The 14,520-nt window shown below is 45.1% G+C and overlaps 2 protein-coding genes across 5 annotated transcripts in view; one reads left to right on the top strand and one right to left on the bottom strand.

Annotated features, from left to right (window-relative positions):
• Positions 1-14,520, bottom strand: part of LOC147613768 (uncharacterized) — an 86,969-nt gene that overhangs the window by 63,378 nt on the left and 9,071 nt on the right. The gene's annotated exons all lie outside the window — the stretch shown is intronic.
• LOC147613769 (uncharacterized) lies at positions 11,472-13,000 on the top strand. Its single transcript, XM_086781211.1, has one exon. The coding sequence runs from the start codon at positions 11,479-11,481 to the stop codon at positions 12,817-12,819; it is 1,341 nt and encodes a 446-aa protein (XP_086637337.1). The 5' UTR covers positions 11,472-11,478; the 3' UTR covers positions 12,820-13,000.

Genomic DNA, 14,520 nt, shown 5'->3' with positions numbered 1-14,520 from the left:
AAAGACGACAAGTGCACTACCAGCTACTACAGTAGCTAAGACCCCCACTATAAACTCCATGGCGAATAAGCTTCCAGAGCTACCAATTAGTCATATGCCAATGGAAATAAAAGAGTCAAACTTTGTTGAGACCACAAGTGAAGCACCAATTCAAGCTTCAACCCCCACGACCACAAAGTCGGATAGGAAGGTTATTGAGATAGATAGCTCTTCTGGAAAAGTACTATATAATGCTTTAATCAACGAAGAAGCTAGTCATAATTTACTTTCCTTTGCTGCTTGGAGTCAGTTGGGTAAACCTCAGCTTGAACCAAGTGAAGAGAAAGTGATTATTCTCAATAAGAAAAACCTTAAAGTGCATGGTCTTCTGAAGAGTCTTGTCCATTATGACAACCAGCACTTGGTTGTAAGATTTTTGGTCATGCCTGCACGTTAACTCAAGGAGCCGGTCATACTCAAAACTGCTTGGGATATGGACATTGGGCTCACAAATGATGATGTCAAGGCAAAGGGTAATATGGAGAATGCTTTTGATTCTCAATCCCCACAACCTACACACGAACAGTTGCCAAAGCTAACTCTCGAGAAAGGTTGTGAAGAAAAAGCTTCAACCTCAACATCATCATCAAAGAAAAATCGAAGGGGTAATCGAAAGAAACCCCAGCTTCCTTTAGTGCCTGAGTGTAAGTCTTCTACAAAAAAAACTTCCACGAAAGTTCCACTTATGAACTCCATGTGTGCATCTAATATGGAACAAACTTCCCAAGAAGTTCTACAAATTTCTCCCAATATTAAATCTGAAAATCCATTAAAGCCTAGAAGGAGGAGAAATGGTAGTCACCGCCGCAGACGCAAACGGTCAAGGCTACAAACGACTTCTCGATGGATTCCTAAGAAGCTACTACAAGCTCAAAAGTATTATGAAGGAAATTCTTGGATTTGGGTCCCTAAACAGAAACCAACGACCATAGTATCCCATCCGAAATACATCAAGGTTTCTCCAATGTCCACATCCATAGTGACCCATAGTCGAAGTACCACGTGGAAATGGGTACCTATCCCCAAAAAAAGACAGTGACACCTTCACTTGTAGTGAGCACTCCAACAAAAGTGGATAAAGGCAAAGCACCTATGGACATGTCTATAACATCCCCATCTCAACAAACTTGGCGACCTAAAAAGGTTTTGAATGTACAACATGACTTAGGGAGGGGAGAGTTAGACCAAGCTTCTACGTCAACGATCCATACACCTGCTTGCCAAACAGCTTCTTTATCCATCCAAACATCAAATCACTCTAGTGCACAAAAGATCTTAAGTGAAAAAGAGCCTCAAAGCGAGATAGCCATGCCCATTTATCATGAAGAGTTTCCCATCCAAGTTCGCTCTTATGCAAGCACATTGCCACCTCTTCAATTGGATGAGAACACGCCTCAAGTACTGACATGTATATCATCACCCAGGCCCCTTCAAATTGATACTTGGACAGGTTGGCTTCACCAAGCTTACACCAAAGTAAGCAAATCCAAAGTTTGATGTTGAGACCCAAAAGAGGCCATTTATGGTCATTGTTGCTCCCAGACATTTAAAATGTTTCCGTTAAGAGGGAGCTTGTCAGGAAATATCCTATCCTGACATGTACAGCATTTATACTCTATGTGCAAAGCTTGCACATTCTTTGATTCTTTTCTAAATCACAAAAATCCAAAAACAATAGAAAACATAAAAAATATATAGACGCAAGAGCACGCACAACACAGAGAATTTAGAAAAACTTGGAAATAATTCCTCGATTGCTTGATGCACGATTCACTCAGAAATGACATTGTTCAAATCGAATATCATTTTGTCATTCCACAGCATAAAGACCACGCACAAAAGCACCGCATGCGCTTTTATTTGAGTATTTTGCAGGATCAAAAAGAGTTTTATTGTCTTCAACACATACATACACATCAACTTTGAAGACTTAAAGAACCAACTGAAGCGGTTGACAACCCAAGGCCAAAAAAGAGGAGGAATTCAACTTCATGTACCGCCATAGCACAGGAGACGATCATTAAACAGGTGTATCCATAACCTACTCTTTCAATGTTCTTTTTGAAGTTTGTGGTGAATTTAATTGTTCATTTATCATATGATTGCACCACACATTGCTGGTTTAAATTTTCTGATTTGCTAGAAGATGATCTTTAAAGCTACACCCTTTCTTAGGACTAGTATTAGATTATCTATACCATGACTGACCTTAAACTTGCCAAAGGAGTATGCCAAGTACTCACAACATCTTTCTAAAGGTTATCTCTGGTTATATTCTACTTTTCTCAGTCTAGGTAGGTAAACTCATGCAAAAAAGAGCCATAATGAACTATATTGAAAAATCTTTAAACTAAATTGGTCTTTATCGCCATGTGAAATTCTTGGTAGGACCCTTGGATTCCTTGGGGCCGATGCCTTGGTTTCCATGGGGTAGACACTTGAGTCTTAAATGTGTATCAAAGAAAAAATTAAAAGAAAGACCAAGAAGACAATCATCGCCATACAAGGTGTTTGGTAGGGCTCTTGGACACCAGAAACGGTACCTTGGGACCGATGCCTTCATCTTTATGGGGTGAGACCTTGTGTTTAAAACTGTGCTAAAAGAAGGAGGAGGCTATGCCATAGCCATTGAGATACTTAGCGGTTTTTAGATACTCTTGACGGAGGTCTTTGAGCCATTGCTTGGGTCTTTCTGGGGTGGTGCCTTCATCCTATTTATTTAAAACTTTATAAAAGTCATAAAAGGTCCACTAAAGATAATGCTCTTATTAAAGCTTAATCATGTCTGCTTAGACTTAGAAGTTAGAATGTAGCTTGAGATAGCTCATGTGCTTGAATGTGATGAGACTACGATCATAACCTCAGGCATACTTTTATTAAAAGTTTGGTATAGACACTCTTAATACGACATTCTGACTAAGAATAGCTTTAACTATCATCTTCGAAGCAATTATGTTAATCAAACCAGCTTTCACACCTCACTGCTCATAACTGCATGCTTTTGTTGTTCACTGTTAAACTTTCTTCTTTTCATGAAAACACTTTACTCGTTTTCATGTTGTCATGCAGATATCAACAACGAGCGGAATTCGCCAACTCCTCCCATTGCACTGGAGCTTCCATGTATGTGGCTTCACCTATTCGTCACACCGACATATTCCGAGGACGGAATCTGCATCAGGAAGGGGAGCATGTTAACCCTTTCGAAGACTTTGACGTGTCGACACCAGCCATTACAAGCATTTTCTCTATTTTGGACGTGTGGACACAATGTGCGAGAATTAAGCAGGAGCTATGTAATGTGTATATTTTACGTGTGCGATCACCGATTGTCTATTAAAGGTGCGCCACGGGATTAGCTGGAGGGGTTAGGGGCCTTAGGTCAGGGATTTGTGCAAAGCTAGGTGGTCTAGGACACCCGAGGACCTAATTAGACAATGGCCGGCCTAGGTGTGAACACCATAAGTGACTATATAGGCCAATTTGTGGGGATTCTCATTCATTCTCTTGCATTCTTGGAATTCTCTTGCATTCTTGGAATTCTCTTGTATTCTCTTGAATGGAATGTAAGCTCTTGCCTCCATCTCTCTTCTTCTCTTTTGCCATCTCTATGTATTGCCATGTGTGAGTTTATGCTTGCCTAAGTGATTGAGAGTGAGTGTGAGAGAGAGAGTGAGAAGACGGTGGTGATCGAGTTGCATTGCGGAGGAGGAGGAGTGGAGATCGAGCTCCCACGGGCTCTCCTACGACACCACCGACGAAGGGAATCCCCAATTCGACTAGCAGGAGAGGTGAGTGAGACACTTCGTCTGTGTTTATCAATTTCTTATGGCATATTAGGTCGGGTTGAGATATGTCTCCCCGGGTTGGAGTGTAAGAGTCCCAATCGCGAGGTGAAACCCTTGCTAAGCATCACATACTTGCTGAAGCGATCTACAATGGTGAAGCACATTGTATTCCTGTTAGGGTGAGATGTAGGCAAAGGACCCACGAAATCCATCGAGATGTCCTGGAAAGGACCATCAGGAATGGGCAACGGTTGTAAGAGTCTAGGAATCTTCTGGTGTGAACTTTTGACTCTCTGACAAGTCTGGCATCATTGCACATACTCGTACACATCTCTCCTCATGCGTGGCCAATGGAACTGGCATTAGAGCTTCTCCAAAGTACTGTTGATGCCCCGATGACCCCCAACAAGAGAGTCATGAGCATCGTGCAATGCAACTGCTCTGTATGAAGATGTAAGACAGAGGCGACCTTTGTAAAGTAGCCAACCATCTTGAATGTTGTAGTGGCCGGGCTCACCAGTCAATGCAAGACTGTAAGAGGTACCAAACTCCGCAGAATCAGGATACTCCTCCTTCATGCCGTCCACCTCCACTCCATCAAGCTCAATGACTGTGATGGGCTGAACTGTCTGCGATGTGCCGGATTTTCGGCTGAGAGCATCTGCTACATTTGCCTGGAAGATACTCGATCATGCCGCCAAACTGCTGGAACACTTGACTCCAATGAGCCTATCTGTCGCTCCAATTGGCGCTTGGCATGGTCTGCAACCATTTCAGTGCTGCCTGGTGACCGGTCTTGACCACTCTTGCACCCTTTTAGAAGATCTATCAAAGGAGCGGAAACATTAGAAAAATTCTCCATGTGTCTACTATAGGCCTGGCAAAGGCCCACAAACGATCTAATCTGCTGAGCTGTTTGTGGGATCTCCCACAAACAGCTCCCACTCTTGGATGGCTTGAATCTTTGCTGGATCCAATCGAATGCCATCTCCACTGATGATGAACCCGAGATAAGCAATCTCCTGCACTCCAAACTCGCTCTTCTTTGCATTGGCGTAGAATTGGTTGGCCTCAAATGTCTTCAAGACCTTCTCCACATCCAACAAGTGCTGCTCATAAGTCGAAGAGAAGACGAGGATGTCATCGAGGAAGATGAAAACACACTTGCCGTTGAGAGGGGCAAATGAGCGATGCATCGTCTTGTTAAAGGTTCCTGGAGCTCTTGTGAGTCCGAATGGGATGACCACGAACTCAAAATGTCCACGTTCAGTCCGGAATGCTGTCTTCGGGATGTCTGCGTCGAAGATCCGAACCTGGTGGTATCCACTCTTCAAATCTATCTTTGTGAAAAACTTAGCTCCATCTAATCTCTCCAAGATATACTCTATGCGAGGCATTGGAAACTCGTTCTTGATGGTGAGCTTGTTCAAGGCTCGATAATCCACACAAAGACGTGCGGTCTTGTCCTTCTTCATGACGAACAGGACTGGGGCTGCAAATGGTGAAGATGATGGTCGGATAAATCTGGCGCTGAGAAGGTCTGCTAATTGAGCCTCGAGTTCTCCTTCCAAAGCTTTGGACAACCGATAAGGGAACTGGCTAGGTGGTGATGCACCAGGAACCAACTCAATGTGATGGTCCTCCGGTCTGGAAGGTGGAAGCTGTGGAGGTAAGCCGTCGCGCAACATGAGATGCTTGTACTTGGTGACGAGGGCCTCCATCCCTAGTTCCATTCCTGGCGCCACTGCTGAATCCGAAGTGGATCCAACAGAAGAAACTGTCTACTCTGTGGACTGCTGCGAGTGGACACGAACATACAATAATGCACAATCTGCACCCTTCCGGAGTACCCTGCGGGCTTGTAGATGGGAGATCAAAGGAATCCTTGGCAGGCGTCGGTCACACACAATCGTGATCGGTGAAGCAACTCCTTCTGTGATGAGTAACATTGCCTCCTTGGTAAAGATAACTGGTGTGTGAGACTCCATCCATGGATTTCCCAAGAGCATATCACAGCCGGTGAGAGGGGCAACCAAGAAGACCCGCTCGAATGAGGCTTGCTGGATGGAAAATTGCACCTCCTCTGCTTTCTGAGTGATCTACAGTCGAATGCCGGGGGTGAAACCATGAACATCCATGTCCACTGGGCTGAATGTGCACTGCAAAATGCGAGCCAATGCTGGAGAAATCTAATCCTCCGTACTCCCAGTGTCAAACAACACCGAAAACTGGCGGCCCTGGGAAGTGCCACAGGCGCGAAGCAAACCGCGAGATCGCAGAGCGCCCTTCTGCTTATCTTCCATCAACACGCGTGGAGCGTGAAGAGTGGGGACATGATGAATGACTGCATTTGTTGTTGGAGCGGGGGCTGGAACTGCTGGAGTAGCCGCTGTGACTCTGGATGTAGAAGGGGTAGCTGCAGTCGTGGCAGCTTTGCCTTTCCACTTCATACAATCCTATTTCCTATGCCCTTTGGTGTGGCAATAGAAACATCTCTGCTCTCCCATGTATGCTTTCCGCTCCTCCTCAAAGAGAAACCCTCCGAGTACGCCCGCTTTCTACTTCTCATCGGGCGTCTGCTTGACTTTCGTCTTCTTACCCTTATCTGCTTGGGCCTTGTCTGCCTGGCTCTTGTTGCCTCCTCGTGAGTTGGCAGAACCTGTCGCCTGCCTTGGCTTTCCGCCGTTGAGCTCAAGCTCCTTGTATTGTGCCAATGCCAACACTTCCTCATGTTTTGGGGTTGAGGTTGCGAATGGAATACTTGATGGAACTATCCAGTCCGCGTGTGAAAGCACGAAGCTTCTCCTTCTCGGAAGTCCCGATCAACTGTGCTAATGTGAGAAGTTTGCTGGAATAAGTCACCACTGGCCTGCCTGACTACGTCCAAGCAGCGAACTCATCCTCCAATGTGGTAAGAAACTGGGGAGGTAAGAATCTCTGCTTGAAATCTGAGACGAAGGTGTCCCAGTCAAAGTGCGACATAGGGATCTGTGTGTAAGTCGGACCAATGCTGCCACCATGTAACCGCCTTGCCTGTGAGATGAGGGGCTGCCAAGTGAACCTTATCTTGCCGGTCCCTGATTTTGGCCAACGGGAAGTGGGTCACAAACTGGTGGATGAACTGCGTGACTACGCTATGGTCGCATTTGCCATCACATTTGACAAAATTAGGCGCACTGCGAACCAAAGGCTACTGGTTTGTGCTAGAAGAAGCACTTGCTGCTGGGCGAAGCAATTCTTGGAACTCTTTTGTGCGAAGCTTGCGCTCCTCACGCTGCGATCTCGCAAATTGTTGCAAAAGCATCTGCAGGCCGTCCCGGTCTAGATTAGAGGCATTGTCGGTCTCCTCTCGTCGACGGAAGCCTCATCCGTGGCTTCGTCCCGATTCTCCCTCTTCTTCATTGATGCGAGAAAGCTTGCTTGGTGGACGGGCTGAAGATTCTGCTCCCCCACTGGTGTGGATGCACGCAAGGCCTCGACTTGGTCCTGCACCAGAACAATTGAAGTGGATAGAGTATCCACCTGAGCAGTAAGCAACTCTATCTTGTCCGACATGTCGGCGATGCTTGAGATCAAAAGGTCTCGAATATCCTCCAATGTAGTCATGGTGACTTGCTTTGCGTGCTGCTTACTGGAGAAGACTGTTGTTGGTGAAAAAAAATCACCCTAGTTCTTGCTTAAGTTAGTGACAAAATCACTCTGCTGCTTGTTGATTGAAGGCTTGAGTTAGTGAGAAATCACTTTGCTCTGATACCAATGTAACATGCACCAACCCTTGATGAATGACTCGGTCGGCACACACCCACTTGTGCGGAACTTGAGGAAACTGAACACAGAAAACACCACTGCAGATAGTGCTTACGTGCGTGCGTGTGTACTCACTTCAAAGCAATGATGCGGGATGAGAGAAATCAGACTGGGATGGGGAACGGATACCAAAAGGTATCCTTTATGTTTACCAGCTGTTTTTACACTGTTCGGGCAGTAAATACCCGGCTGCGAACTTTTTTTGATGATATCTCTTCAACGAAAAGTCCAAATGACGTTCCGTCTGCGCTGCTGTACTGTTGGAGATGTCTGCTACGCAAGAAAATAGGTTCCGTGATTTGCGCCGCGAATCCTGCCGCGATTTCCGGGCTGTACGGACTGCTGGTCTGCTGCTGCTGGACTGCTTGTTAGAAGGTGTTGGAAACGCTAGAAGGCTTTTCCTCTTGCTTGATGCATGAAAAATAAGGAGGAAGAAGGCTCTTTAAATACCCCTCTAGGATTTTAGCCGACTCACATTTGTTTGTCCTCCACTTTAATCAAATGATTTTAGTTGTTTTAAAACCATTCAATTTTGACTGAAATTTACCCAAACTGGTCCCTCCGCTACTCCGCCCGTCCGACCTCAGAATTGAGATCTGAAACTTGCGTCTAGCTCGTCCAGTTCCATAGCTCACCCGGAGACTCTCCGTAGCGGCATACGACAACTGCGGGATTTTGCTAAAAATGCAAGCGGGCAACTGCAGGTATTGCGGGTAACTACTGATAACTATTGTACATGCGGTGTCACCGTGCTCCACTAGGTGGTGCACGTGACATATGGGGCCAGTATGCAGCATCATTATATATTGTACCTGGACAGCCACCATTACCAGACCCCCCAGAACCATGCCCAGATACGAGTACCTTCTTTACCATTGAGATGGTGAAGAAGGCCATTGACAGGATGAAGACAAGGAGAGCATATATATGATCATGAGGGTTTGGTAGCAGAGCACTTGATACATGCTAGAGGTTCTTGCACGGTTGTTTAACCGCGTTGTGTGAGGGATTACCTGAGTCTTGGAGATTATCTACTATTGTACCTATCTTCAAGGCACAGGGGATCCTACGATGCCAGAGAATTATCGTACCATTATGGTAGGACACACGTTGACACGGTTGTATGCATCCATTCTTGAGCAGCGACTGAGTAGATGGGCAGAGAGTGAGGGCATACGAGCAGCAAGACAGGCTGGTTTTAGGAGAGGTTTCTCCACTCTGGACCGTATTTTTACACTCAGAGCTATTATTGAGGAGGGTAGGGCACATGGGAGGCGGATGTATTGTAGCTTTGTGGATTTTCGCAAAGCATTTGACACGGTGCCAAGAGCCAGATTGATGCGCACGCTACAGGAGTTGAGGGTACCTACAGAGATCATATGGGGGATCATGGCTTTATACGGCTCAGTGATTGACTGGCCATATACGCACCCCAGAGGGGGTTTCTGACGTTGTTTAGTCTACCATTGGAGTGAAACAGAGATGTCCATTGTCTCCTACACTATTTGGTATGTATGTAGATGAGGTTTCTGACTACATTGACAAAGAGGGTGATAGAGGGGCTCGGCTAGCAGGGATATGGATTCCACTGTTGTTAAATGCTGATGATATTGTGTTGATATCAGAGTCACCAGAGGGTATGCAGAAGCAGCTAGATGCATTACACAGTTTCGCGGAGGATAGTGGATTATCTGTGAACTTGGGAAAAACCAAGGTTATGGTGTTTAACACCACACCGCAGTGGATGAGGAGATTAGCGCCTATATTCACATATGGTCACGACATTCTGGAGTACACTCATGCATACACATCTTGGGGTGGTCTTCACGGGACCGAGGTTTACTTTGAGAAGAGCAGCAGAGACTAGATTGTCTAGAGCCTATGCGGCATTGGGAGGGATGGAGAGGATGTGTTCGCAAGTTCAGTTCCAGGAACCTCGAACAAAGCTTTGGCTCTTAGATACCTTGGTCGCTTCAGCTATGCTTTATGGGGTTCAGGTTTGGGGGCTGTCTGTGGATCAAGACAGTTGGAGGAGTATGGAGAGGCCCTTGGTTACTATGATCTCGATGATCAGAGCCAAGGCCTCGATACCCCAAGCGATTATCCGAGCGGAGCTAGCTGCTCCTCCTTTAGATATCGAGGCTCTTACCAGATCAGTGTCATTTATGCACAGTCTATGGGATACACATAGAGACAGATATGCTAGATTGGCCCTTGAGTCCTCCAAATAGTTAGCGATACAGGGAGACACATCATGTTGGTATGCACAGATGACATCATGGTTTCAGAGACATGGTTTCAGCATGGATAGATTGCCTCCTTTCCAGTATTCCCTCGATGCACCCTCACTGCCTATCACACGGATGGAGATCACTAGACTCATTCGCCAGGATCTCATACAGTTAGACACCAAGAGGACATGACAGGAGTTGGGCACGAAGATGTCTTTCTATAGAGAGCATCTTCTCCAACTCACAGGAGATGGTTTTGTGATACGCCCGATCTACATGGACACACATTTATCACATGGACTACGATGCGCTATTGGTCAGATACACACATCATCACACCAGCTCGAGATCGAGACGGGCAGATACAGAGGGATACCCGCCGCAGATAACAGGATATGCAGATTATGCCACACAGAGCCAGAGACAGAGTTGCACTACATTTGCCGTTGCACAGTATATTATGAGATACGAGGACGCTTCCATTGCTTATTTTAGGGAGGGTTTTGGGCCCCTAGATAGAGTTATGAGATATCAGGATCAGAGATGGCTAGGTTTGTTTTTACTTGAGCTACACCGGCATAGAGACAGTTTACTGAGGAGACATGGAGTCGCAGAGACGGATTACAGAGTTCTTTGGATCAATGGGTCTAGAGGTCCAGCCACTAGAGCAGAGTTTTGTCCCCACTCGCACCAGAGGTACTCTCATTGACGGGGCGATTGAGCTCAGGAGATCGCGACATCCACGACCGAGGCGGAGGACCACACTCCACCGTCGGAGACTCCAGCAGAGGATTAGAGGCATCCTAGCACGGCACCCAGAGTGTCACTGAGCTATTTAGAGTATTCAAAGTTTGTTTCACATTTCACATTTATTTTTAGTACCCTTTGTTTGTACTCAGACACTACATCAGATTCACCAGTTTGTATCAGTTGGTCTCATAGATCATTCTGGCCTTTTGAAGACGTTAATATATCATTTCATTTCTCTCTCCATCCTTCATCCTACATTGGTTAGAAGGTTTGCATTGTATACATATTGTATTTCCATTCATACGAAGTAAATACCACTTTAGTAATAGAGTGGGGGGCCCATAGAGGTGGGGACTCTTTTACACGGAGTTGTCTCTCTCTCTCTTTCATCGTCTCTCACTCACATAAACCTTCATCATCGCATCTCTCCTTCTTCAGTCTATAAGAGAAGAAGGAACATTAACACATATACATAAGGGTTGTGATTTTGTGCGAAGCATAGATTCTTGGAGCATCCCCCATTCCGTTGCACCTCACATTGGTATTAGAGGTTAGCTTGCTTCGGTTTCGCAAGTCCATAACCTTCAAAAAAAAAATTATCTTGTTGTTGTGGGTATCACTCAATATTAGTCCTTGGGTCTCTCTCTCTCTCTCTCTCTCTCTCTCTCTCTCTCTCTCTCTCTCTGTCATTTCAGTTCTTTGTACTTTGTACTTTTCGTACTCAGACATTGTATCAGATTCACCAGTTGTAACCTTTTGGTCTCATAGGTCATTTTGGCCTTTTGAAGACGTTAATATAACATTTCATTTCATTTCATTTTCATTTCTCTCTCTCTCTCTCTCTCATACGCAGATTACAGGACATGGGTGTGCCCACAGAGCTGATCTGGGGGATCTTGGCTTTATACAGGACAGTTGTGGGGCGAGTACGCACTACTCAAGGCATGTCTGATATGGTTCACTCCATTATTGGGGTGAAGCAAGGATGTCCCCTATCTCCGACTCTTTTTGGGATGTATGTAGATGAGTTTTCAGACTATGTAGAGCGAGAGGGTGACAGAGGTGCTCAGCTAGCAGGGACATGGATTCCGTTGTTGCTATATGCTGATGATATTGTGCTGATTTCAGATTTTCCAGAGGGGATGCAACGTCATTTGGATGCATTGCAGTTATTTGCACATGACAGTGGATTGTCTGTGAACATTGGTAAGACCAAGGTAATGGTGTTTAACACCACAGCACAGTGGGTTAGGAGGTCCGCCCCCACTTTCACATATGGTCAAGAGACTGTGGAGTATACAGATGCATATACTTATCTTGGGGTGGTTTTTAGTGGCCCAGTATTCTCCTTGAGGAGAGCAGCAGAGACGAGAGTGACCAGAGCTTATGCAACATTGGGGAGGCTTGAGAGGATGTGTTCGCAGGTCCAGTTCCAGGAACCTCGAACAAAGCTATGGCTCTTTGACACTTTGGTCACTTCGGCCATGCTATACGGAGTAGAGATATGGGGCCCCTCAGTATATCATCACAGCAGAGCTGGCAGTACTGATGGATGGAGATGTATAGAGAGGCCTTTGGTTTCCATGATTTCTCGCATGATTAGGGCCAAGGCCTCAGTACCACATGACATTGTTAGGGCGGAGCTCGCTGCCCCTCCGTTGGTAGTAGAGGCGCTCACTCGATCCGTTTCTTTTATGCATAGCATCTGGACTCTCCCTAGAGACAGATATACTCGATTAGCCCTAGAGTCTTCACGACAGTTGACATCACAGGGAGATAGATCATGTTGGTATGCACAGATGACATCTTGGTTTCAGCTACATGGCTTCAGTATGGATAGATTACCCCCATTTCAGTACTCTCTAGATGCTCCCTCCATCTCTCTCACTAGGGCAGAGATTACTAGGCTCATCAGGCAAGATCTGATTCAGTTGGATATCAGGAGGACATGGATACAGCCTACACATGAGTTGGGTACGAAGATGGCTTTCTATAGAGAGCATCTTCTCCAGCTTACAGAGGATGGATTTGTGAGGGATACTGATGTATATGTATATGATGCCTCTGCTGTGAGAGAGCCCCCAATGTATCAGCCCACCCATTGTATCAGCTCTCACCCCATCCCCACCTCCTATTCTCATTTTTCGTTTTCAGTTCTTTGTACTTTTCGTACTCAGACATTGTATCAGATTCACCAGTTGTAACCTTTTGGTCTCATAGGTCATTTTGGCCTTTTGAAGAGGTTAATATAACATTTCATTTTCATTTCATCTCTCTCTCTCTCTCTCTCGGAGATGTAAGATCTGCCATTGGGGCAGAACCATGTGCCTCGAGCATAGGAACACAAACCTGGCATATGTAAGGTTGTCACTGTGGTACGCCTATGGAGGGTAGTTCTTCCCTAGGAGGAATGGAGAGACATTTTGACACAGGGAAATGACACCATTGGTTGATCGTCTTCAACATCTTTGACCGCAGTGAGTGCATGTGGACACTAGATATTAATCTTGTGTATCAAGAACTACTAGCCTTCCTCATTGTAGGTTTTGGTTCCACCACATTACGACATTGCAGATTATCTTCATCAAAGTACTTTTGGTGACCCTCACACACAACTTTGTGAAGATTTTTAGAGCTTCTACTTTTAAGACTCATTCCACATGGTGGACATGCATGGTGACCATTGACAAATAGGCCGAAAATATCTCCATACCCTAGATAATCATGCATTTTCCACATCATAATTGCCTTCAAATTGAAATTTTTATGTCACCCAACCCTTGATTTGTCGTCCACATCAATACCATGCCACATGATCTGCAACTCCTCTATAAGAGGGGCAAGATATACTTGAATATTTGTTGGCTTTATTTTTCTAGGGAAAATAAAGGATAGAATCATGTGCCCCTTCTTTATGCACAACCATGGTGGGATATTATAGTTCACAATTAAAACCACTAGCCAAGTAGACCACTTTGTTGATTTCATTCCATATGGATTAACACCATCAATTTCCAAGGCCCAAGCATATATTTTTAGGCTCTTGTGAGAGCTCTGGCCATTATTTGTCTATGTGTTTCCAAGCCTCACAGTCAGAAGGAACCGTAATCTTGCCATCCTTTCAATGTCCCTTCACATGCCATGACATTAGTGAAGCAATAGATTTGCATTAAAACATATGCCTTAGCCTTAGGATGAGTGGAAAATATCATAACACCTTACATGGCACATCTCTTCCTTGAAGATCCTGTCTGTAGAGCGGTTGACTCCAAATTTGGGACATGTTTGTATATTTGACAAGCCCCCCCAATATAGGACACAATCATTTGGACATGCATGTATGGCCATGTAATCCAATCCCACATATGCTAAAGTCCTCTTTGCTTCTCCTGGAGAGTTGGGCATACAATTTTCCTCTAGCAATAACATTTGCATTTCTTTAAATAATGCGGACACACTTGCATCCGACCATCCAAAGGTAGCGTGCAAATTTAACACAGACAATAAGGCCCTCAATTTTGAAACCCTCCATCCTACATACAATGGTTCTTTGCATGTCTTCCTTATGAACTCTCCCTTTGCATCATGTGCTCTACTTTCCCTTGGAGTACAGTCTCAACCAAGGCCTCTATCATCTCATCCAAATTTGTATCATCTTCTATCTCACATGCAACATTGTCTTTAGATGGTATCATAGCACACTCCACTTGTGCTTGCTTCTCCCCATATGCTCCAATACATGCCAGGTTTGAGTCCTCTCATGATGAAGATAGATACATGTGGGATTATATCAACGTCTCTTGCATGTTGTTACATATCATTGTCACATGCATGCCATTAAAAATAATCACATGGGCTAAAAAAAACAATGGGAAATGGGTGTTACCATGTCATCTTGCGGAGGA

Source organism: Cibotium barometz, chromosome 43, assembly GCF_041138505.1.
Source record: "Cibotium barometz isolate CiBa-2024 chromosome 43, ASM4113850v1, whole genome shotgun sequence".
NCBI classification, from domain to species: domain Eukaryota; kingdom Viridiplantae; phylum Streptophyta; class Polypodiopsida; order Cyatheales; family Cibotiaceae; genus Cibotium; species Cibotium barometz.
The sequence above is the reverse complement of the archived record's forward strand: the minus strand, read 5'-3'. Positions and strand labels throughout refer to the sequence as shown.

Bases quoted from the DNA above. Each gene is read 5' to 3' on its own strand.
- LOC147613769 (XM_086781211.1), top strand. From the start codon at position 11,479: ATGGGTGTGCCCACAGAGCTGATCTGGGGGATCTTGGCTTTATACAGG.